Source organism: Cygnus atratus, chromosome 2, assembly GCF_013377495.2.
Source record: "Cygnus atratus isolate AKBS03 ecotype Queensland, Australia chromosome 2, CAtr_DNAZoo_HiC_assembly, whole genome shotgun sequence".
Classification (NCBI taxonomy): domain Eukaryota; kingdom Metazoa; phylum Chordata; class Aves; order Anseriformes; family Anatidae; genus Cygnus; species Cygnus atratus.
This window is the reverse complement of record NC_066363.1, coordinates 79974224-79996891: the sequence shown is the minus strand read 5'-3', so window position 1 is coordinate 79996891 and position 22668 is coordinate 79974224. Positions and strand designations below refer to the sequence as shown.

Here is a 22668-nt window from a genome sequence, read left to right as displayed (position 1 = left end):
CCAAAGTAACTCCAGCACTGCGAAGCAAATGCTCAAGAGAGTCCAACAAGCCAAAACAGGACATTTATGTGTAAGACGAGGTCTGCATGATCTTTCATTAGGGAAATAGCATAGTATCATTATCTCCTTGCTACTGAGGATGAAGACACGACAATATTCAGACATTCTTACTACAAAAAGATTAGTGGGCATTAACTTTATGCCATGTCATTTGCTTTGGTATGGGCAGCATCTACATTAGGTAAGGAGGTTAGACAATCTCCGACCATCTTTGGATGCCTACACGTTTTGCTGCAAAGCAGTATAGCCATGTCTACAGAGAAAGGTTCGAAGGATTTTCAAACGAGTATATGCCCTACATGTTTAGAAAAATCAGGGAATATGAGCTACAAAAGAGCTCAGCAGAAGTGCCAGCAACAACACACAGAGTGCCAAGACACAATGGCCAAAGGACTTATGGAAGACAGTCTCCAATAACACCTCTGATTAAGGCTTGTCAATATGAGAAGACTTGAAGGCACAATACCGTGTCTGGAAAGGCAATTCACCAACTCTTTAAGCATGATATGCTTAAGAACCTTGCAGAATGAAGACATAAAGGCATAAGGAAACGAAATGAAATGAAATAAAATGAAGACGTATAGGCATAAGGACAGGCACCCCTATTGAAATTACAGCTGTTTTTGCATTTAGCGTCAAGTACACATATGCAATCTCCTCCTGGACAGAAGTCTGCAGTTCCCAGAACCTGCTTTCCAGGAATACATCCTTTCACAGGGTTACAAGAGGAGACTAGACTTGTTCTGTAGCATATTCCTCAGCAGCACCTTCCTTCACAATTCAGAAAGGACAGTGATTGCTAACTGCATTTTTTAACTTGACCTGTTGAATGTACTCAGCTTAGCTGGTGACAGCAAGTAGGAGAGCATTGCCAAATGCTCAAACTCCTCCCTGGTTGTTGTACACACTCCTAAAAAGTATAAGCATTTCTGAAGTGCTGTATGTAATACCACTGTTTACAAGTCAGTCTGATGTTAAAAATTCAATACACCCAGTTTTAGGTTCAAAGATTTTAACAGCATGAATTCTTCTACTATCAGCCACAATTCTTACTACGTGTAATTAAGCTTTTTTCTTTCTTTCTAACCAGTTTACAAATTCTTCTCATAGAAGAAAGCACTTTGAGAACAATATACAGGCTACAACCTTTGCCTCAAAATCCTATATTTGCAAGAGATGCACTGCTGTGTAAAGAACATACATTTGACACAATTTTTTTTATATTTGAATTTTTCCACATGCTTGTTTCTGTAATAAGAGGTAAAATATACCTTAAACTCCTTTAAAGGTCTGTTCTACCTGCTACATCATTGCCAGATCCTACACTGTTAACACACAGACACAGCAATTTTGTTGTAGCTATGTACTGTGACTTTCTGGAGAAAATTTTACTTGTTTTGGCAGCCCCACATTGCCTACGCTATAATGAACGCTCTTCTCCACAATAACTCAGTGGCACTGTTTTTTACACAGATTCATAGATGCATGGAAAAGGAAAAAAAAAACAAAGAGCCATACTGATAAGTATCTGTTGCAGAGAAACACCCTAAGATATTTAAAAACTAAAAGTTTTCTTGTACAAAATTAACGAGTTGGTAAATACAGCCAAGAATGCCCCAAAACTTCCTGCAGAAAAAGAGCTAAGCTGCATATTCTGGGCTAAAAGGATCCCTCACTCCCACGGTGCAATATATGCTATTTGCCATCAGCACAAAATATGCTTCCTATTAATGCCAAACTGAAGAAGCAAGAGATGCTGAAACTGCTCACACTCCAGTGGAGCATTACACAAAGAATCACAACACACAGTGTCACAAATTAAATACATATAATATATACCCCAGGCTCTAGTAGACAGTTTTATCTGGACACTTATTTTGGCACTGACAAAAGGGATATGACTTAGTCCACCGCAGACTACAAAGCCTCTTAATCTTTTTGCTATGGTATCTAGCAATACTGATCTGCGTATTTTCACTCTAGGTTTTATTTATGAAGGAAAAAGCTGGAACCTGATAAATAAACGAGGATCTTTTACCACATGGATTCAGAAAACAAACATCCCAAAAGATATTTCTTACAAGAGACATTCCCAAGATGGAATCTGCAAATCAAAAGAAAGCAAAATAATGTAATGTAGTCTTCTCGTATTAGCAGGAATTAAAGTTGTCACTTGATTAAGAAGATTAAAGAGACACGAACCAAGCAGTCCTTAGTGCTATAGTCTAATCTCAAGTGGAATGAATACACTTACACAGATGATTCCATTGTTCTTGAAGTTATGAAATGGAAAAACTTTCTCTATTTAATAGTCTGAAATGTATCACATTAATCTTCAGTTGATTCACATGGAAGATAGAGACTTTGGATTCTATTTTGGTTGATACAGACAGGAGAGGTGATTTTCATGCCACCAAAAGAGAAGAGATAAGACACGTCCACAGCCACTTCACAGCGTTTGGACACTTCAAAGAGTTCAGATTCCCATTTTCAGCCAGTCCTTTCTTTTATTAGCTACAACACCCAAGAGGGAAAAAAAAGAAAAGTTAGCTACTTGCTTGGAAAGGATAAAAGCTCTAGTCTACTTTTAATCTTTAAATTTTAATCGACACAACCACACTCTGAGCTCTACACTTTCACCAAGCCAGTATATTAAAAATCCTCAACTCTGTGACTGAAACAGGAAAAAAAATCCCTGTCATATAATTACAACAGTCTCCTGACGGTATTTCGGAGAACATTAAGTTGCACCTCCCGCACACATGATTAACTTTACTTTTAGAAACATCCCGTTTGCAACTTGCAAATTATTCTGCTTTTGTGTTTGTAACCTTGTGGTATTGGTATAAGAAACCAAAAGCTCCTAGCCTATTAAATTCAGTACATTATACCTGCAAGCCTTCTTCCAGGAGTTTCACACTTCATTCATAACAGGCTTTGTCATTACATTTTGTATTATACCAGGCAAGCTTTATAGCATGAAAGCCAAATACATGTAGATGCAGTAAGCCAATAATGACACACAATATTAGGCTGTCTCAGATATAATTAAGTTTCATAAATAAAATGACTGCTCACTGAGACTGTTGTCCCCTAGAGGTCTGTTTGTCCTAGTAAGTAATATACAATAGAAGGAAAAATATGTTCCTCCATCATTTACAATTTGAGTCAATAGCATCATAAAATATCTGGTGATAAACAGTCACTTGTAGATCTGACCAACCATCCGACAAATGAGCAGACTGCACATACAGCTAAATTTGTTGCTTGCAGGACTCTCCTCACCAGGCCAGTGCTACTGCCTATTATCTGCTTTTAAAAGGCTAGAGAAAAGTCAGACAGGAGGAAAAAGCAAGCGTTTGAGACAACAAAATGTCATCGCATAGCATTCTGATGAGGAAACTTGCTGTCTAGTTAGAAACTTACTTGTTTCAAGGTAGCTCTAAAACCGAGGAGAGCTCCTTACAGACCATCCTACGGCTTATATGAAAGCAAAATCATTGCTAGTAAGAACTTCACGCTTTTCTATACCGTTTATTTTAGAGCAAATAATAGGCTGAACTGGGCATAGTTATTGTTTAAAGAAGCATGCAGCTTTTTGAAAGGAAAGGACTTGGTTTTATGCTCATCAACTGAAGGTGCCTGAATCGCAGGTTTTGTTCTCCTCGAATGCTGCTTCAAAAATTCTCTCCTCACCAGAGCACACATTCAAAAGAGGAGTGGCCTACTACTTATCTTAATTGCAGGTCTTACTATCTCTTTCTCTTTGGGCACAAAGATTCAAAAATTGAACAAACAGGAAGAGAAACTGCATTCAGATTACATAATTAGGTTTATGTAAATTGCACCTACAGCCTAGGCTCCTGAACTTCAAAGGCATTCCAGCTCCTCATTACTCCCTTGGAACAAGGCCCATTGTTTTGTTTTTATTTAAATAAGTTGGCATGGCACCCCCAGTGCTCGCAGATGAGAGCAACCGGTTAATGCAGCAATTATGTTTTTTCTGAGAATTACGAACACAACTCGGTGGCTGCTGAAGCTGGTTTGAAGATCCCCGTTGCCACTGGACAAGGCAACGAGCAGGTAATGGCCTATGAAGTTCAAAGGGCCAAATGTACCTTTGTCCCCCGAAAAATTCGAGTTAAACTTTAAAAGACCTCTCCACTCTAGTTGGATGTTTGCATCTACGTCTCTTACACAACTTCATTTCATTTTCCTTCTGAGAATTAAGCTAGATAAGACTGGACAGAAAAATTCCCCGAAACTTCATATTTTAAATCAATATGTAAATGGTTATTCCTAACTGTCAAATCAAGGAACACACAGCTAGTTCGGCAATGAGTATTTTGAGCATCCCTCCAAATAAGTCAAAGCCAGCTGGAAGAAATTTTACTTCCCAATCAACAGAAAAAGCTTCAAAGATGCTATGCAATGTTGTAAAATTAAATGACTCTTCACTCCAGGAGGTCTTTTTTCTTGATTTAACAGTTGTCATTGGTAAACAAAATGTTCTTCAAAGAATAATTTTTGCCCCGTAAATGGGGGGTAGAGGGGAATAACAACAACAACAAAAAAACAGTGCAAGAGATTCTGCAACATTCCCATTCTTCCACATACTTTAACCACAACCACAAGAGCAGAAAGTCTCAGGAGTAAAACTAAAAGGGACAGGTCTGTCTAGCTAGCTAGCTAAATAGGGAAGCAAGAAGAATCCAGATTGCGGCAACCAACACAAAAACTGGACTATCGACCTACATAGCTAAAGGATTCTGCATGACAGTGGCAGGGGGTATGGAAGGGGACACCATGCCCATACTATCTTAGAGAAAAGACACTGAACTATGATCACTGCCAGCGCACACCAAAGTGGGTGTGACAACCAAATACCACAGAACATTGTTTTTACTATTAATTTTGCCTACCTGAAATCCTGATTGGTATTTCAACTGGATACTGTAGCACTACTCATTTGCTACCCACATATGCCTCTCCATGCTGTTAGGACAGCTGCTGCATTTCAAGAGGCAAGTGATGCATATCATAAAAAGTGATGCTTTGCATGTAACGTTTTATCACGTAACAGACATAGAAAAGTAAATAAAGAGTCAATTAAAATACACCATAAATAAAAAGATTTAAATCTGAAATTATCTAATACTAAGATGGCTTCAGTGTTTAGCAGAAATTAATTGGAAGACATTCAACAAGAATGTCACTAGTTACTTTTGGAAAATTCTGTTAAGATATCATAATTGGTCAAATGCCAACCCAACTGGGAAAAATATTCTACAGCAAATAATTTATTTTATAGTGAAAAATATAAAAATTTTTCTCTCCAAAAAGGTAGCACTACAGCTAACACAACAGAAAACCTATCTGAAGGGCAAAAATTACACAAAGAATAAAACCAGGGGCACTGTTGGGTGAAGCAGAAAGCTAAAAATCTAGAATTTTCACAAGAACATTTTCTGACAAGATTTGCAGTGCTTAACTGCCTCAGATCTATACACAATTCAGTCATTACCATGCAGCTGGAATTTCAACTTCAGTTTCCAATCTTACTCATGAGTATCATAAGGAAGAGATTGTTGATTATTTTTAAATGAGGATGTTGCGTCCCTGTGAAGTTTCTTATATATCTTGTTAAAAGCTAAGTGTTTCAGAACTCCTGTCTTAAAGCCAAATCTAGAAAAAAAAAAGTTAAGACATCCACTCTTGAGTTTAAACCTTTTTAGCTTTTTACAAGGGTTGGTTGCATTTCTCTCAAACATCTTTGAGAAGGAAAAAATAAGCCAGAGTTACACAGCCAAGATAGTGATGCTTACAAAACAAACTTTAGTACTTCCGCCCCTTCTACTTTGGTTGGCTTACCCAAACAAACTGCAACTGACTCCAAGCATCAAAGTCTATTCCATTTGAATACACAGAAATGCAAAAAAATAAAAATAAAAACAAAACAGACCTCACAAAAAAAAATAAAAAATTTAGAGATAAATGCAACATTCAGTGCTCTGGGTCTAAGAATAAAATTAGCAGGCTATTTCAGACATACAGCTTCCCATAGTGCAAATCCCCACCTGCGTAAAAGTTCTAAAATACAGCAATAAAATTACGTTGAGGGAAGCTGAAAACAGACACATGCACAGATTTTACCATCTCACCTAAAATGCCAGTGTGCCACATCAATGAAATAATTTCACAGCAATGAAATAATGAAACATTGAAGAGTTAGTCAAAGCATCTTTGCATTTACTGTCCAAGGCAAATAGAAAGCTACAAGTCATTTTTACATTTGCCTTTTTTTTTTTGTCTACAGATTGACACACTAATAACTTAAACAGTTAATTCAAAATGAGAATCCCTTAAGCCCACTGGAAAATACAGCTGTTAGCACTCAAGGTACAGGTTCCCTCCAAATTAAATGGAGGAGTGTAACAAGAAACACTCTAGGATTTCTCTCTAAGCTTCTGTTCTGTGAAATTGCATATGCATATACTCTAACTGGCTTTCTTAGGCATGTTTCCTACCTCTTCCTCTTCCAGAGGCCCACCAGGATAACAAAGAAATCTCTCTTTACATTGTTTTATTAAACCACAAACTAATTTTCAGTAGATCAGAAGCACGCACCAGTTTCTAACACTGTTTCAAATTAGTGGTTGCTTTTTTGTTGTTGTTTTGGTTTTTTGTACTATTCAGTAGTACCTTCCAAGAACCATGTAGCGCTTTAGATGCATAGCAGTCTGCCAGTGTCCTAACAGAACAGATGGACGTTCTTAATTGCACAAAGGCTTTTAGGTGTATCAACAGTGCCACGATCAAGAGGATGTTTATGTACAGTTTCAGAAAGAAAAAAAGAAGGAAATAGCTGGTGAGATAGAGGGATAGTATCAAAACACATAAAAAGGATGGAAAAAAAAAAAAGGAAAAGGAGAATGCTGCACTCCATGCTGCAGCAGTGAGGAAATGCAGCTCCTGGGTGCACCAGTTTAGGTATCATATATTTAGTACATATAGTAACTTACGTATATGACACTGAAATCTCCCATGTTGATACTTCACAAGTACTTAAGTTATGGATGCTAGCCAGGAGCACGAGAGAATTTAAAAGCCGCAAGACCCATTGTGCTTAACAGGTGTTACATACCAAGGCTCAGCTGCAAGTCCCACCAGCATTCCAGCTTTATCTGCTGGGCTCCTCCTGTGCAGGAGGACAGCCGAGGAGCACTCGCAGCCCCGGAGCCTCAGGAAATTGCCTGCCTTCGAGAGACCCCCTTCCAACTGGGGCTCGATAAGCACAAGGCTATTGTTGCCCACGGGCAGGTGGAGCAAGCCCAGCACCGCAGCCATTTTACACTTCCCTGCGGAAGAGGGCTGGAAATGTCCCCTGTTTGGCCACGCCAAGACTGCCTGCTCGGATTCGATGTCGTTGAAATGAGATGAAAACTTCCCAAAGTGGGAAGTTTTCAGTATTGCTTCCCCTTGCAGGAGATGCAAACACATAAATGATTACAAGGTAAACAGGGTGTATAGACAAGTCACGCAGGGAAGAGAAAGAAAATCAGGATCATGGCAGCCCCAGGCAGAGGTTATTTTTCCTTTCTGTTTCAGACAGTTCGCACACCGAGACCTCACCTTTCCAATCACAGCTGTAGAAAAAGACATCCAGTCACAATAAGGAGAACTATTTTTTCACTTTAAAACGGGATGCTGGATCTCAGAACTACGTCGGTGCTCCAAAGGCAGAAGCTTCTCTGCAGCACAGCTGTTGTCCTACCCCAAGTTAAAAAACACGTCTGTCTTTGGCACGTTTCCCTCCCTTAAACATCAGTCATCTTGAATCGAGTTTACCAACGTATTAAATAGCTGAACTGAGCTATTCACCAAGTAGTGCAGCAAACGGCTGGTGATTCAACAGATGTCATCTTCCAGAGCTCAGCACTGCCTGGCCTACAGTGTTTTCATTTAACCCTAAGCATCCAAAACCCTGTCTCCATCCATACAGCTGGAAGCCTTCATGTGACCCCAATTGCCAAGCATGCTTTTAAAAAAATTTCTTAGACCACCACAAATGATCCTGCTGGTAGATCTTCCCACCTTTATCTCCATGCCGGACAGACCAACATTTTATGTAACCAACTCTAACACAGATCTGGATGGGTTTCTCCTCACAGCTTGAGGAGAGCAAGAAGCCTCTCTTCCGAGAGAGAACCTGACAGCCAGTTGCAAAATTAACACCCCTAATTACATCTGGCATTCCTTAGTACTCTGCCCATAGGCAAGCATCTCCTGCAAAGTGATATATTTGATGACACCAGCAGGTGCAGAAGCCCTATGTCACTTCAAAGAGCAGACGATTTACTGACAGCCCAGTGCCAGAATCACAAATAACATCACCTTGAGGTCGTAAAACAAAAAAGTCTCAAACATCCATTGTCCTGTATCAGTCTTCAAGACCAAGATCAAATTGCTCATGCAGCTCACCACGTAAATGCTCTGGAGCACAGCACTGAATAGAATTCCCCACTCGCTTCTGACCTGAAGTCTCAAAACAAGTCAGCCGTCCTGCAGTTTTTAAGTGACTAGATTGGCGCATTAGCCCGTTTTTCCTTCGACATGCAAATTATAGAGAAGGCAAGGCCACGGGGAGAAGTTATGTTTTACAAGAATTATTTTTACAGAGCAATAAGGAATACTATAACTTGTTTTCGAGAGGCCTTCTGGATCACAGCCACTCTTATGGTTTTAGGAATAGTTTAGTAAGTCTGACCTAATCGGTCTCCCAGCTACAATATCATGGCTGTAATTGCACTATGGATTCCTACACAGTTCCATAACCAGTCAAGTATCTCAGCAGAAAGCTATTTAACCATATCCTTTTAAATAGAGATTACGCATTTCAAACTTTGAAGACAGTATATTTTCTTGAGACAGATTTCAACAGAGGGAGAAGCTGACACGCGCAATTAGCCACTAACGTCCAATTCTGCTCAAACTGATGTTAGAGGGAGCAGAATCAGATCCTGAAATCTGTAAGGAATGTTGCTTCAGCAACAGCATCATCTCAGAGCAAGGCTCAGTCAAGAGACTGAAGAAATCAACCGCACGCTCACAGTAAGAAAAGTAGGGGAGATACCAAAATAAATACGCGCTAACCACATTTTGAAGCGAGTCAAAACAGCATACAAGAAGGACTCTTACATTCCTAGTGTCACATTTTATTTTCTGGGACGTTTAAATTTGGAATGCTGCATTTAAAGAACAGGCATTTCATTTACAGAATGTTTGTGAACAGCTAAACATTAAGAAAGCTATTTTGTCACAGTGAAAACCCTGATGCCCTGCAGTTCTAGTTATTTTTTTCTAAAATGCTTTTTTTTAAACAGATGACTCAACTAAAGAAATCACCAACATACAGTAATCACTGAAATCATTGGCTATATCGCGTTACCTTGTTCAGAATTTTTAACATCACGTTTCAGTACTGAAATCTTCCAGTTTTAAAGCTGTCTCTCCCCAGAAATAGAAAAGCCCAGAAGTCACCAACAAGCTCTCTCCTCTCCCCACTTCAAGGGGATTACACAAAAGAATTCTTTTTAGAAGCAGTGCAATAAATCCAGTCTAGGTTTATGCCATTTTACATCAGTACAAGGCCAGAATCACCAAATCCTGCTGAGACAGCCTGCAGGAAATTACAGGGATAGAGATGCTAGTTGTTCTCTATCCATTGGGACAAGCCAGTCTGCTTAAACCAATGAAGTCCGGGGCAAACAGGAAATCACTGTTTGAAAGCATTCCTTAGGGTATTCCTGGAGGATCATTTATCAAAAAGGTACTTCTCCTAACCAAAACACCCTGACTTTCGGGCCAAAACACACTCCCCTTTCCAAGTCTAATTTGATGTGCATTCTTTAAGTCTTCCTCCTTCCCCCCCTTTCATCATCCGGTAGGAAAAAAAAAATTACAATAAGGAAGCCGAGAAGTTGCCAAGACGGTTATAGAAAATCAGTATGATGACACGTCGATAATATTTTCTTAGCTCTTTTTGGATGGTCCGGTACATTAGATGCTGGAACCACTCTGCTACGAGCACCTGATCGCAGGTGTTTTAGATGTTGATCACAGATCCCCCCAAAGAGATAAAAATTTCAAAAAAAACACTGCACTTTTGAAGTGCAGAGACATACTGCTTAGTATATGAAATTGCGTAACAGATTTGCATTCATTTAATTGTATGTGTGCTTATAGATTTAAATTTCTATTTAGAAGTCTTGTACAAGGAAGTCCAGAACACATGAACTATGTTAGCAGTCGAGACACTAAAATAAGACAGTTGGAACAGCTGCATTGAGCAGATAGAATTAATCACTTAATGCATAAAGGCTACATGCAAACAGGCTTAACTGTATAGAAGGCTTAGCTATGTTTTCTGATTGTATTTTCTTTAGAACGCATCCTGTTGGGAAAGGAGGCACACGGTCGCCCCATTTTGAAATGTGCCCATGCATTCCCACTGGGCTGTGGGAATGGAAATAATGGAAGCAGCATTCCTTCCAACACCACCTGCTGAACTCCACCCTCACCAGCACGGCCAAAGCAACACGCAGACCACCCTCAGCACCTGAAAAAAAGATTTTATCTCCTTTCTGACCCCAGCATATCTAACCTTCTCCTGTCATTTCCTTGACCAAGCACCACTTGTGCTGGGGTCATTAATACAGCTAACCTAGAAAACTGAAGAAAAGAGGAATTGACCGCTCGCCGTCACTCCCACATTCTCTTCTGAATAAGAAGGGGCACTCATGCAGTGTACTGCTCTCCCTCCTGGCCTGCCATTACCGCCTCTATTTTACATCCACAGGAATTCACTAGAGGGAGGAATCTCAGTATTTTTAGCAATAAAGCGCTGAATTCTCACGGTTCAGTGGAGTACCACTCTGTTAAGCCAGCCCTGCGAGGGAATGTCATTCACTGCTTTACCAGCGGGACCTGATCTTTGGGTACTACATTGACCTATTCCAGAGGAAAACTCACTGGGTATTTGAACACTTTGCTGGACATTAAACACTCCCCTCCTCGGAGGGCTGGACGAGACAGTTAAAACCCAAGGAGCTCCAAGATGACAATAGGTATTTTTACCAAGCAATTCAGCCGACACAGAAGATATTTTTAAAGCACTACAAAACGGCAGCGTTGCGTAACGGCAACGTGGGAGCTAACTTTCCCACCCAACGCTCCCCACGTTCTGTACCCAAAGTCGCCTCGGCGAGGCCGCGTTTGCAAGCTCCTGCCTTTTATGCTCAAGGTTTTGACAGCCCGTTTCCAAAGGCTACGTCCCGCGTTTGGCACGCTTTCGCTGCTTACAGCCTCAATCCCTGGGTGAAGCCCTGCACCTCTGATAAACAGCGAGCGACAAAACCCAAAGCGCGAGCGATGCGGGAGGCTGAGCAGAGGGCCGCGCTCGCAGGACGGAGCTGCGAGGAGCCCCTTTCTCTAAGCAGCCCAGCTCAGGAGGGCTATGGGGCGACGCAATTTAGGGAAGGCAGGGCTGCAAAGCGCTGAAACCCTACCAGCGCAGAACCCCACGGCGGCCTCAGGCCAGCACCTGCAGCCGCCGTTCACCCTCCCAGCCCGGTGTAACCCCGACGGGGCGCCCCGGGCTGCCCCCCCCCCCGTCCCGACGGCGGCGTCTCACCGGCGTAGAAGCGGATGAGGCAGCCGGTCTCCGCGTCCATGCCCTCCTCCTGCACCCGCCACAGGTCCCGGTAGCCCAGCTGGCAGAGGTAGTCGTTCTGGAGCTGCAGCGGCTTCTCGTGGGCCTCCAGCCGCCGGCTGGTCTCCCCGTGCAGCTGCACGTAGAGGGCGGGCGGCCCCGACGGCGGCTCCCGGCCGATGGCTTCGCCCCCCGGAGCCCCCCCGGCCCTCGGCGGCTCCCCCGGCCCCGGGGGGCTCCGTGCCGGCCCCGCGGCCTCCCCCGCGCCGTCGGGGGGCGCCGGCTCCGCTTCCAGCTCCTCCGAGGAGGACGAGCCGCCGCCGCCGCCGCTGCTGTAGGGGTCCAGGCGGTCGGAGACGCTCTCGGCGCTGGGGCTGAAGCTCTCCGTGTCGGAGCCGGCCGGCCCCAGCTCGCCCAGCAGCGACGGGCAGGACAGCGGCGGCCCCGCCAGGTACAGCTCGCCGGCGGGGGGCGGCGCCGCGGGGCTCCGCTCGGAGGGCGCCGGGCTCGGCCTGCCGCCGGCCGCCTCGCTCTCGTCGGCGCTGCCGTCCCCTCCGGCTGCCGGGGCCGGCCCGCTCCGAGCTCCCCGGCGGCTCCTCGGCCTCTCCCCGGCCGCTTCGGGCGGGGGTCTCCGCTGCTGCGGAGGAGCGGGAGGAGGAGGAGGCGGCGGCGGGGGCGTCGCAGCGCCCGGCTTGCCCAGCACCCGCACCACGCCGCTGCCGCCGCGGTGCCCCAGCTGCTGCAGGCGGGCGGCCACCTCGTCGGCCGTGGTGTCCAGCGTGCAGAGCACCGGGCGCAGGTAGCAGGCGGCGTGCCGCTCGTAGACGTGCACGCAGCCCCGCCGCACGTCCCGCCGCACCCAGTCCCGCTCCGGGGGCTGCAGCGGCTGCAGCTGCCGGGGGGGCTTAGGCAGCAGCAGCAGCGCCTTCCTGTCCAGGCTGCGGGTGCCCGCCGGGGCGGCCGAGGAGGACGAGGAGGAGGCGGAGAGGTTCCTCTTCAGCCTCCCCCGCCGCAGCAGCAGCGAGTTGGCGGCGCCGGGGGTCGCCAGCACGGCGGGGGGCGCCGAGCCGCCGCCGCCTCCTCCGCCACCGCCGCCGCCGCCGGCCGCTCTCCTCCTCCGCGGGCCGCCGCTCTCCGCCCGGCTGCCGCTGCCCGGCGGGCTCTTGCCGGGCTCTGCCCGCCCGCCGCCGGCCGGCGGGGCGTCTCCGGCTCGCTGCTCCATCGCCTGCTGGAAGGGAGCGGGGGAAGGAGGGACGCCGCGTCCCGGCGGGGCTCAGGGCTCAGGGCGCGGCGGGCAGCGCAGCTCCGCGCAGGGGCCCCCGCGCCGCCCGCCTCAGCCCCAGCCCCGCTCCCCGCCCGGCGCCGCCGCCATTAGGGAGGGAGGGCGGGAGGGAGGGCGGCGGGGAGGGGAGGGGCGAGGGAGGGAGGGAGGGGGAAGACGCCTCATGAATATTAATCAGCCCGCCCCGGTGACGCCACCGCTGTGGGGGGTGGGAAATGGAGTCCGGTGGGGACTACAAGTCCCGGCAGCGCCCGCTGGGGAGGTGGGGGGAACATGCTGAGGGAGAGAGAGGGGCTCGCTCCTCGGTTTAAAAAAATATTCCCGGACTTTGCCCTGCCCTCGGTAGCCGTATTCCCGAACTGTTGTCGGGAGGTTTCGCTGGAACAGCTGAGCTAGGGAATCCGCACGGCGCGGGGGACTGAGACCGGTGTCAGGTCGCCCTCAGTCGGTGCCGAAGGGTGGCCGTTGGCTAACGGTCCGCCTCGGTGTGCTGAGGGGGTTTCACGGCTTCACCGGCCCTAATGGTCCTATAATTACATGGTTCTGTGATTCCGTGACCAGCCGTCCCCTCTCGGTTCAGTCAGAGTGGGCTCAGGAGCGGAGCACCGAGCCTGGGCGATCTCTCCTCACAGATGGGATGCAAGGGGACATAAAAATGCATGGAGCACATTTATACAGTAAGTACATGTACACACACACAGAGAACTGCTTTGTGAGAAGGTTCACAGAGAAAAAGTTTCAGCATTGCTAGCCTGTCACTGTATTTCATTGCTAAAACTAGTGAAAATATGTATTTCAGACCCTAAAACTACTGAAAATACTTCCTAAAAATTGTTTAGGAGCAGCGACCAGATACCAACGCTTCCCCCAAAATCTGATTTTAAGTTAATTACTGAAAAGATAAATTACAATCAGATAAATGAGTTTTCACACCATAAGGACGTAACACTATTTATTCGGAGAATTCTCTTACACTCCTGAGGATGTTTTAGCTGAGTAATGTAGGTTGGACAGGGCTGTAACTGCTTGAGATCGTTCCTTTTTAATACGTTTTGTAAAATCACAGCAAAACGTCTTGCCAGATACTCATCAGAAATGCTATGGGCTGCAGCAAAGTGGGAGTTCTGGGCAATTAACCAGTTACGCCAATGTTAGGGGAGATAAATCTTCATTGCTGAGAACCCCGAGACAAACTCTCAGTGTCAATGAAGCAGCACTTTTAGTTGTGTTTTTTTGTTTTATTTTTTTTAGTGTATATATATAAATGAACCAGAACCATGATAAAACAAAAGTTTATGTCTCCTAATAAAACACTCCTCCAGACTTGCACATTATTTTCTTTATACCTCATACAAGCAGGTGAAACAGACCACAGAAAACAGAGGAATTCCCCAGGGAACTCGCGATGGAAACGTGTCTACCTTTTATAAGGTTTATAACAATGAAGCTGTCGTTTTACCTTTGTATGGAAACCACCCCCTTTTTGAATGGAACAATCTGTAAATTAATTACATTCTGACTGTGCAGTTTGCTGGCCCATATCTGGATTTGCAGTAACCATCAAGAACATCACTGGAATTCCTTCTGGGCGAGAGACCCAGGACCAGATCCAGAGCACGCACTAACAGAAGATGACGGCAACGCTTGGCCATTAAAGGCTTAAACCGGTGCCCAAAACCTCCTTTAACAGTAGCAGCACACAATAAAAGTGCAGCGTTGAGTGTATTGCAGCCTGATTCTGTCTACTTCGTGCATTCCGTTTTAATTATTTCTACTGATTCACACCACCCTCATGCCACCTACTTCATGAAGGTTACTCCAGGTCTCCTGATTTAAATGCGTGAGAGAAATACTTTATGTGCAAACACACACAGACACACTCAGAAGAGGGAGTCGGTAAGCTCGAGAGGCATTATTGTTAGCAGTAATACTTGAAAAAAAGTACAGTTTCTAGAAAACAGCTTGCTACCCTTGAAAGCAGTCTTTCCTTGGAGGGAGGCAGGAAGAGAGGAGCTGTACTCCAATTGTTCAGACAGCTGACTGTTCATACACACACACAGAAAAATCCAAACCAGAGATTATCAGATATTTCTTAGGAACGTGAAGCGGGAACGTAAGTCCCCTGGGACACCAAATTTTCTCCCTTATGACTGGAGATACCACATCCTATAGCGCTGCATGCTACTGAGGTCTCCCAAAATAGCTGAACATCAACTGGAAGTGAGTGAGCCGAGTGGATTTGTCCTCAGCTCTCAGTGGAGCAGCACTGCCCTTGTGGTCAGGAACTTTCTTCCAGTTTTCAGTCTACATTTACAGTTGGGTGGTCTACACCCCTGTGTTCACATACACGCCAGCAGTGCCCTTTGACTCAAATCCCCCCTTTTTTTTTTCTTTTTTCACTCCTGACTGTTTACCCCCAGTGTACTTCCAGGCAGCCGTTGTATCCCCGAGCAGTCTTCATATTCTCCCGGCTAGACCAAACAAGCCCTTCTTGTCTCCCGTGGCAAGACAGACACATGGTACAAGAACACACAGTTAAGGCCATTCCAGGAGCCTCGGTGGGGTGAGCTGGAGCAGCTCCTGCTCCGGCCCCGCAGCCTCCCGGGTCCCGGCGGAGAGCAGCCGCATTGTGCCGCGGTGCTGTGAGCTGGCGAGGGACTGGGCTGACCTCGCTCCTCCTGTTGCTAGGCTGACTTACCACTGCCGAGGGGGGGGGGGGGGGGGGGGGGGGGGGGGGAGCCTCACTGATGAAGGGCTTTATGCAATTATATATATAAAAAAAATTACAACACAACCAAGTAGCAGCACTGAAGTCCCGAGGGTGGAAAATTGCCAGATTTATCACTGCTCTGTGAAATTTGCTCGGGGGCAGGAGGCTGCGGTGAGGCTCCCAGCATCCTGGAAGCCCTGTGTTGTGCCGTGAGGAGAAAAGGCATCACGTTGTAGCTCTTCGCAGTTTCCTGAATATGCAGGCAGTGATTTCTGTGAAGGCCCGGCATCTCCAGACGTCGGTGGTACAAAGCCAGGTTGCTTTTGCTTTATGCAGAGAAGTGCATCTGAAGTCTGTAATTATATGCATGTTCAAATTGAACTCTCAGGCTTATGAGAAAACTATGCTATTCTCTGTTTCCCAGTAACTGATAGATGCTTTTTAACTCTCCTGAAATTGTGAATTTTGCTGTGGATTAACTGCTGCCACGAGACGTGGGAAAGGAGCTTATGAAATTCGTTTATGTCAGGAGGAAGTGGAAGGGTGAAATACACATCTTCCTTTTCTAGAGTTTGATTGATGACAGCTATTTGGAAGAACGGTAAAATGAAACAGGAGAGTTTGCAATCTGCAATTTTCTGACCGGAGTCTGGCAATCTTGAAGAAGAGTGATCTGATTATAGGAGCTTTCAACAAAAAAAAAATAAGGGAATAAAAAGTAATTTATCACAGATTACTGTAAATGATTCCATACCACAACTCTTTATACCGAATGAACAAATTACACGCTCCCGCAGTGGCAGGAAAGTGCCAGAAGGCCTTGAAACCCCCAAGGTGGGCAATGTTACACACCCAGTTACCAGAGACCGAGAAACCCCTGGGCAACAGAGCAGGCCAAAGAGCAGCCGAAGTCCTTGTGGGTGCTGGAGCTGCTGAGGTGGTGCTGGCCACAGCTCCACCTCGAGCAGCTAGCACAGCTACAGCAGGATGGGTCCAGCTACCAGCTGCGTAATCCCTTGTTCTAACCTTAATTAATATTTTGCTGGGCAATTCGTAAAATGGTTGAGGACCCCTGGAGACCACCTGGTCCAACCCCCTGCTCAAGCAGGGCCACCCAGAGCAGGCTGCCCAGGAGCACCACGTCCAGGAGGCTTTTGAAGATCTCCAAGGAGGGAGGCCCCACAGCCTCTCTGGGCAACTAACGCAGGGATACCTTATTGGTTCTGTCTAATTTTTCTGAGATACCTGCTGCAATGGGACAACACAAACACCATACTGCCTTTGTAGAATCAGTTTTGCCATGAACGGTATTCAAAGAGAATTTTTAAATTGTATCAAATAAGCAATGATTACCCAACTTGGTTTTTGTTTTTAAAGATATCGTTTCAAAATAGCATGCCCTCATTAAACAGGAATTACTTAATCCCCAGTCCTCGACTACAGAAAACTTGACTGACAAGTCAGTTCTGGATGAAAAGCTGATGAGCACTGAGAAATGCTAATGTGGGAAAAATTATATTTGTACTTTGTCTGTTATAAGTCACCATCAATGGTGCCGTTGAATGTTCATCCGTGTTTTCAGAGGGTATGTATGAATCACCTTAGTGATTCCTGTTAACGTGTGAAGGTGGGGAGGGAGTTTAGAAAGAAGGAATTTAATGCCCTTTAGCCCTGCAACATGTTAGGGATCTTATTCAGCTCTCTTGTTTAGTACCATGTTTTTTCTAGCAAGGGAGATTTCCCCTACAGACAAGGAAGCAAGAGACTAATGTCAATGTCAGAATACTGAAGCAAAAGACAAAACATTTGCCACCGTAAAAATAATTCAAAGAGCAGGAGAAGGATGAGCAAAGGGACTTTTTCAAATTTAACAATATAATAATATCCTTCTTTGTAAAGAGAAATTGAACGTCTTCATACGGAAGCTCTTCTGAAAATAATACCTAATTTTATCAGTAATGATGATTTCCAGCCTTCGAAATGCTAGGTATGCACCTGTATCCCTCATCCATCCGTGGGCTTGTCACAGCTGTAGGAGCAAATTGGGTATGAAGATAACAAGGAACAGAAAATGTACGCTGATTGCTGCTCCAGCTGTGAGCTTAAGCGCAACAATGTCTGCATGTTCTGGGCTGGTTGTGTTCCTCCTGGAGAGTAGGGCCTTTGGCATAGCAAGGCATTTAAGACGGTGCTTATTCAAGGAAACTCTTAATTATAAATGCGCTTTTAGATTGAGCGTAAAATTAAGAACCATTCTTGAACTGAGAAGTTTCCATTAATTGATGCCTGAAATAGAATTGGGCTGTAAATTATCTAACAGGTCGTGCTTGTGTTTATGTATTCAGGAGCACATTCAGAGTTGCATTGCCTGGAAGGTTATTTGTATTTACATCCCCCTAAAAAATGTTCAGCAAGGGTTGATCTGTATTTCTAATTCCAAAACCAATCCCAGCAAGGTAATATCAATGCTACTAAATGCTCTTTAGCTTTGCACCTCAAAGCACTGTGCAGAAGTGGGTAAGTGTGATTATTTCCGTGTTACAGAGAGAGGAGAAAAGAGGCAAGTACCTCCCCAGTCGCCCGTCAGGCCCCCATCAAGGCAACGGGGAGAACTTGCGTCCCAATGTCCTGCACGTGGAGCTTTGGGCTGTGAATCACAGAACTATGGAATGGCTCCGGTTGGAAGGGACCTTAAAGATCACCCCGTTCCAACCCCCTGCCATGGGCAGGGACACCTCCCACCAGACCAGGTTGCTCAGGGCCCCATCCAGCCTGGTCTTGAGCACTTCCAGGGATGGGACAACCACAGCTTCTCTGGGCAGCGTGTGCCAGGGCCTTACCGCACTCTGAGTGAAGCTCCCTCATGGCTGAGTGAGCTGGGGGCCGCCTGAGAGCTGTCTGTGACGGCAGTGATGGCCAGCATTACCTGCTGGCAGCCCATGGCCTTCCCTCGCCTGACAAGGGAGGTCTTTACTCTTGCAGCGCCCCTGGTTTCCACTTGAATTTCAGTTTCTTGCAGAGCTGAACACAGTGAGGTTTTCCTATGCAGCCGTCAGCAGCGTGGTGCCGAGATCCTTTGATGACACAAATGCTTTCCGTTGCGGCCTACGCAGGCTGCGGTATGTCAGCATTGCAGTTAAACAGCTTGGAAATGCAGCTTCATTAGCGAATTTTGGAATTTCTTCTCCAGCACAAACTTCTCCTTCCAGGCACGTATGAAGAAGGCAATTTACAGAAGTAAATACCAGCTTCCCCAATGCTGTTCAAGGTAATGAGCAGCTGACGCTGAGCTAGCTGTGCAGCTGAAAACCACGCGCCGAGGAAACAGATTTGAGAAGAAACACCAGCTTCGCTACCAGGATTGATTACAGGTCGATGGTATTTATCTAGTGTCATATTAAATCCTGTATTAAAATTAAAGAAATATTTTACAGATTTTGTTTTTAATTTGTGTTGGTATTAATTGTGAAGCCAGACCTTGTAATTGCTGAGTGGACTCAGTAACTGCTATACACTAATCCTCTTACTGCGTCTTTGGCTCTTCTGTTTTCAGCTGTGTGTTTTGTTTGTTTTTTTCAAAAGGAAAAGAGCTTAATTTTCTCTTGGATATTAATGCACCAAAAGATTCTCTTCCAGAACTGCAGAAATCCTTCCCTGTAACTATTTCTTTTTATCTTTTGTGTTCACATGGCTTCTTCAACCCATTTTGTTCCAAAACCCTACAGCTCCTGGAGGTATTCTTCACTATTGATAGAGATGGATTAATGCGGATTCATTAAGCTGTAACCAACGCAGTGACTTGGAGGCAATGGTTTTACATAATATAGGGCCCTAAATAGCACGACTGGCACATTTGAAGTGACCCAGGAGATCCGAATGTTTTCGGTATCAGTTTTTCATGAGGTTAGTCATCTCTCATTAATTCACTTGTAAGTGTCTCAGCCGAGCACGGCAGTGCCTGTTGTTAAAAGGCTGTACACGAAGGCCTTTCACGCAAGGCTGAGCATGTGTTTCTGCTGTACAGCAGGTTTGGCAACAACGTTGGCTGAGAGAGTTCATGCCCCTACTCACTGTTATTTGCCCGTTCCGCATGGTGTGCTGCTCGCACCAGCGCGCCGCTGCGACTCTGGGGCTGCCCTGTCAACTGGGTGATGGAAATGCTCTGCGTTAACGTGAATTATGCCTTAAGAACCTCAGGTATTGCTTCGACATGGTAAGAATCTATCACATAAATACACGTTATTTAGTTGTGAATGAATAAGCACTGACTTGAGAATGGTGTACTGGAAGATAAACTTTCAAAATAGGTATTACTGATGATTTATACCAGTACAGAATGCTATCAGCAGCTGCATCTACAGTAATTTACTAGTAGTATAAGCAAAGATGCACCTTAATGCCCTTTGAAGGAACTATTTAGCTTTATTACTTGAACACGAAAGGTGAATCTTGGTAAAAGTAAACATAAAAATCCTCCAAGGAGATTAATAAAGTATACCCTTACACAATTAAAATACTGGCAGGATCAACTTAGAAGTTAATACCAAAATAGTCACTTCATTTGTGACTGTATGATTCTACATAGCCATATGCCTGTGCACAAAAATAAGAATGCTCTTAGCAATACACCGGGACAACCTGAATGAGCCCAGTATTCACGGATGAGTCTAAACAAAACCTTCAGGAAAACGAGGCCACCACCTAGCCTATGGATAATAGGGCTCTCCAAGGAATGACCCTGGTTGCTGTAAGGCCCTGCTCCGTGCTCTCTGTCAGCCTGCAAAGAAGCTGGCCTGGCACTGGCAGGGAGCAAGGTCATAGGAAGAGGGGGATCAGCTGCCCTTTCAGCATCCAAATTTCACTGGGGTGAAAATCTGCATTGTTAGCATTGCAGATGTTGGCCAAGGCACAGCAAACTGCAGCCGCAGGTATTTATTTGGCAGCCTAACTGTTACAGAGGCAGCATCATCCTGCTTTTGGCTTTCCAAAGGTGTCCTCTGTTGTTCTGTGAGTGCCAAGAACAGAGCCATGTGCCCTGTGTGACTGCTCTGGCCAGAACAAGGATAACCCAGGTTCTCCAAAGCAACATGAATTCTCTTTGCTAGAGTGAAATAAGGTCTCATTTTTTCCAAGCTTCTAAGTGCTCAGGCACTGTCACCAGTTGCATGCTCTTCCAGGGTACTCAGGACCCATGACCTACCTGTTGCACAAACCAAGACATGCTTTGAGGTTAAAATATTCATTGGCCTCTTGAGACAACAGGTGATGAACTTGTAAAAACCTGTCAATGGCCCCAGTGCAGTTGGGAAATGCCATGCTTTGAAAGTCGGCTAGAGTTTTAGGAACATTGCTTCTGCCAACAGATACTGATAAGCTGTTTTCATAACAGTATCATAAACTTCAGCTTCCACCCACCTGACACACGTCTTTGCCACACCAGACAGGTCAGCCCTGCACTGACAGCAGGTCTGGAATTCAGTGCTGCAGGAACTGAAGCTTTCCAGCATGGATTCTCTGACAGAGGTGTTGCCCAGAGCACATGGTGCAGGTTTTTCTTGCAGATTTGAAAAGGTGGCAAGAGGGAGCTAGCCTGGTACCTGGGGCAGTGAACCATCAGTGTTGTGGTTTTGTTTGTTGTTTGTTTGTTTAGGTGCTGAAGTTTTCTCCATGCAGTTGTTCTGTGTTGTAGCAAATAAGACGTAGCCATGGAGCTCTTCTCCCCAGCATCTGCAGACAGGCTGCTGGCAGCGCTCCCGTCCGTAATGATTTAGCACAGCTGGCCTGCCTGGATTTCTGTGTGATAGCCAAATATTTTGCGCCACACCACTCTTGGCTGCCCCTTTATACATTCTCCATATTAGATACCACAGCGTACAAGGAGCTTTCAGTGGATTCTTGGGTGACTGGCAGAAAACCATTTGCCACGTCACTCCCCAACACGGTGGCATTGCTTGCAGAAAGTGTCACCTAATTCCTAGTGCATGATGCTTTGTCTTCACTTCCTTTAGCCAGGGCTCTGCTGCCTCAACACCTTCAGGCGTGCCTCCTCTTCGTCACTTACTCTGAGAAGAAAAGCGTTGCACCCGCTGCCTCTTACCCGAGCCAGACGGATGGTGCAGCTCTCCAAAACCAGCAGCCAGTCTCAGGAGATCTCCAGGGAGATGTGCAGGAACATGCAGAAAGCAATGCTCAGAGGCTACGCTGATGCTCCTTCTGTCCTTGGTGGCATGGAGCAGCTTTCGAAGGAGGCGGTCACACTGAGCCAACATGACCAGGAGTGACAGGAGCAAAGACAGGCTGCTCCGTGAGCAGCTGTGGAGACCGAACGAAGCCAATTAGTTTGGAAAGCCTCCATGTGAAACTTGCAGCGAACACATTTACCGCAGTGGAGTGATAGGTGATCAGAGCTAGGATGCTCTAAGATGGCTGCAAGCCTTTCCTGTAATGTCACCATGCAGCCTTGCCTTGAAGAGAGTCATCAAAAAGGTTGGACGGGAAGAGACCTCTGGAGGTCGTCCTTCTTTGAGCAGGGCAAGTGCCAAAGTGAGATCACATCGCCTGGGGCCTCGTCATACACAGAACGCAAGTCAGGCAAGACTTTACAGGCTGAAATTAGCAGCCTGACTCACAGGACGAGAAACTGGTTGTCAGTGAGATGGCTGTTGAGCGAGTGTAACAGCAGATTGTCAAACACATAACCAACGGCTCCGTTTTTGCAAGAGCTGAGGAAGAGAAATCATTTGTAAGATTTCCAACCTACGTTCTCTTGAGAACATAAAAGTCACCAGAGAGGATTAAACTACTGGTCCTGCCAGACAGCGTCCTGCTGCAAAGCGGCTGCTACCACACACGCCAAGGAACGAGGCAAGGAGCATGGTGGCAGGCAGCCCTAGAAAACTTTTCCCA

The 22668-nt window shown here is 45.7% G+C and overlaps 1 protein-coding gene across 1 annotated transcript in view; it reads right to left on the bottom strand.

The window, feature by feature from the left end:
* PHLPP1 (PH domain and leucine rich repeat protein phosphatase 1) overlaps positions 1–12992 on the bottom strand; it is a 131575-nt gene extending 118583 nt beyond the window's left edge. Inside the window, exon 1 of the mRNA XM_035552701.2 lies at positions 11753–12992. Within this exon, the coding sequence (XP_035408594.1) occupies positions 11753–12992 (1240 nt within the window). The remainder of the gene's footprint in view (positions 1–11752) is intronic.
* Between the last annotated feature and the right edge of the window lie 9676 nt (positions 12993–22668).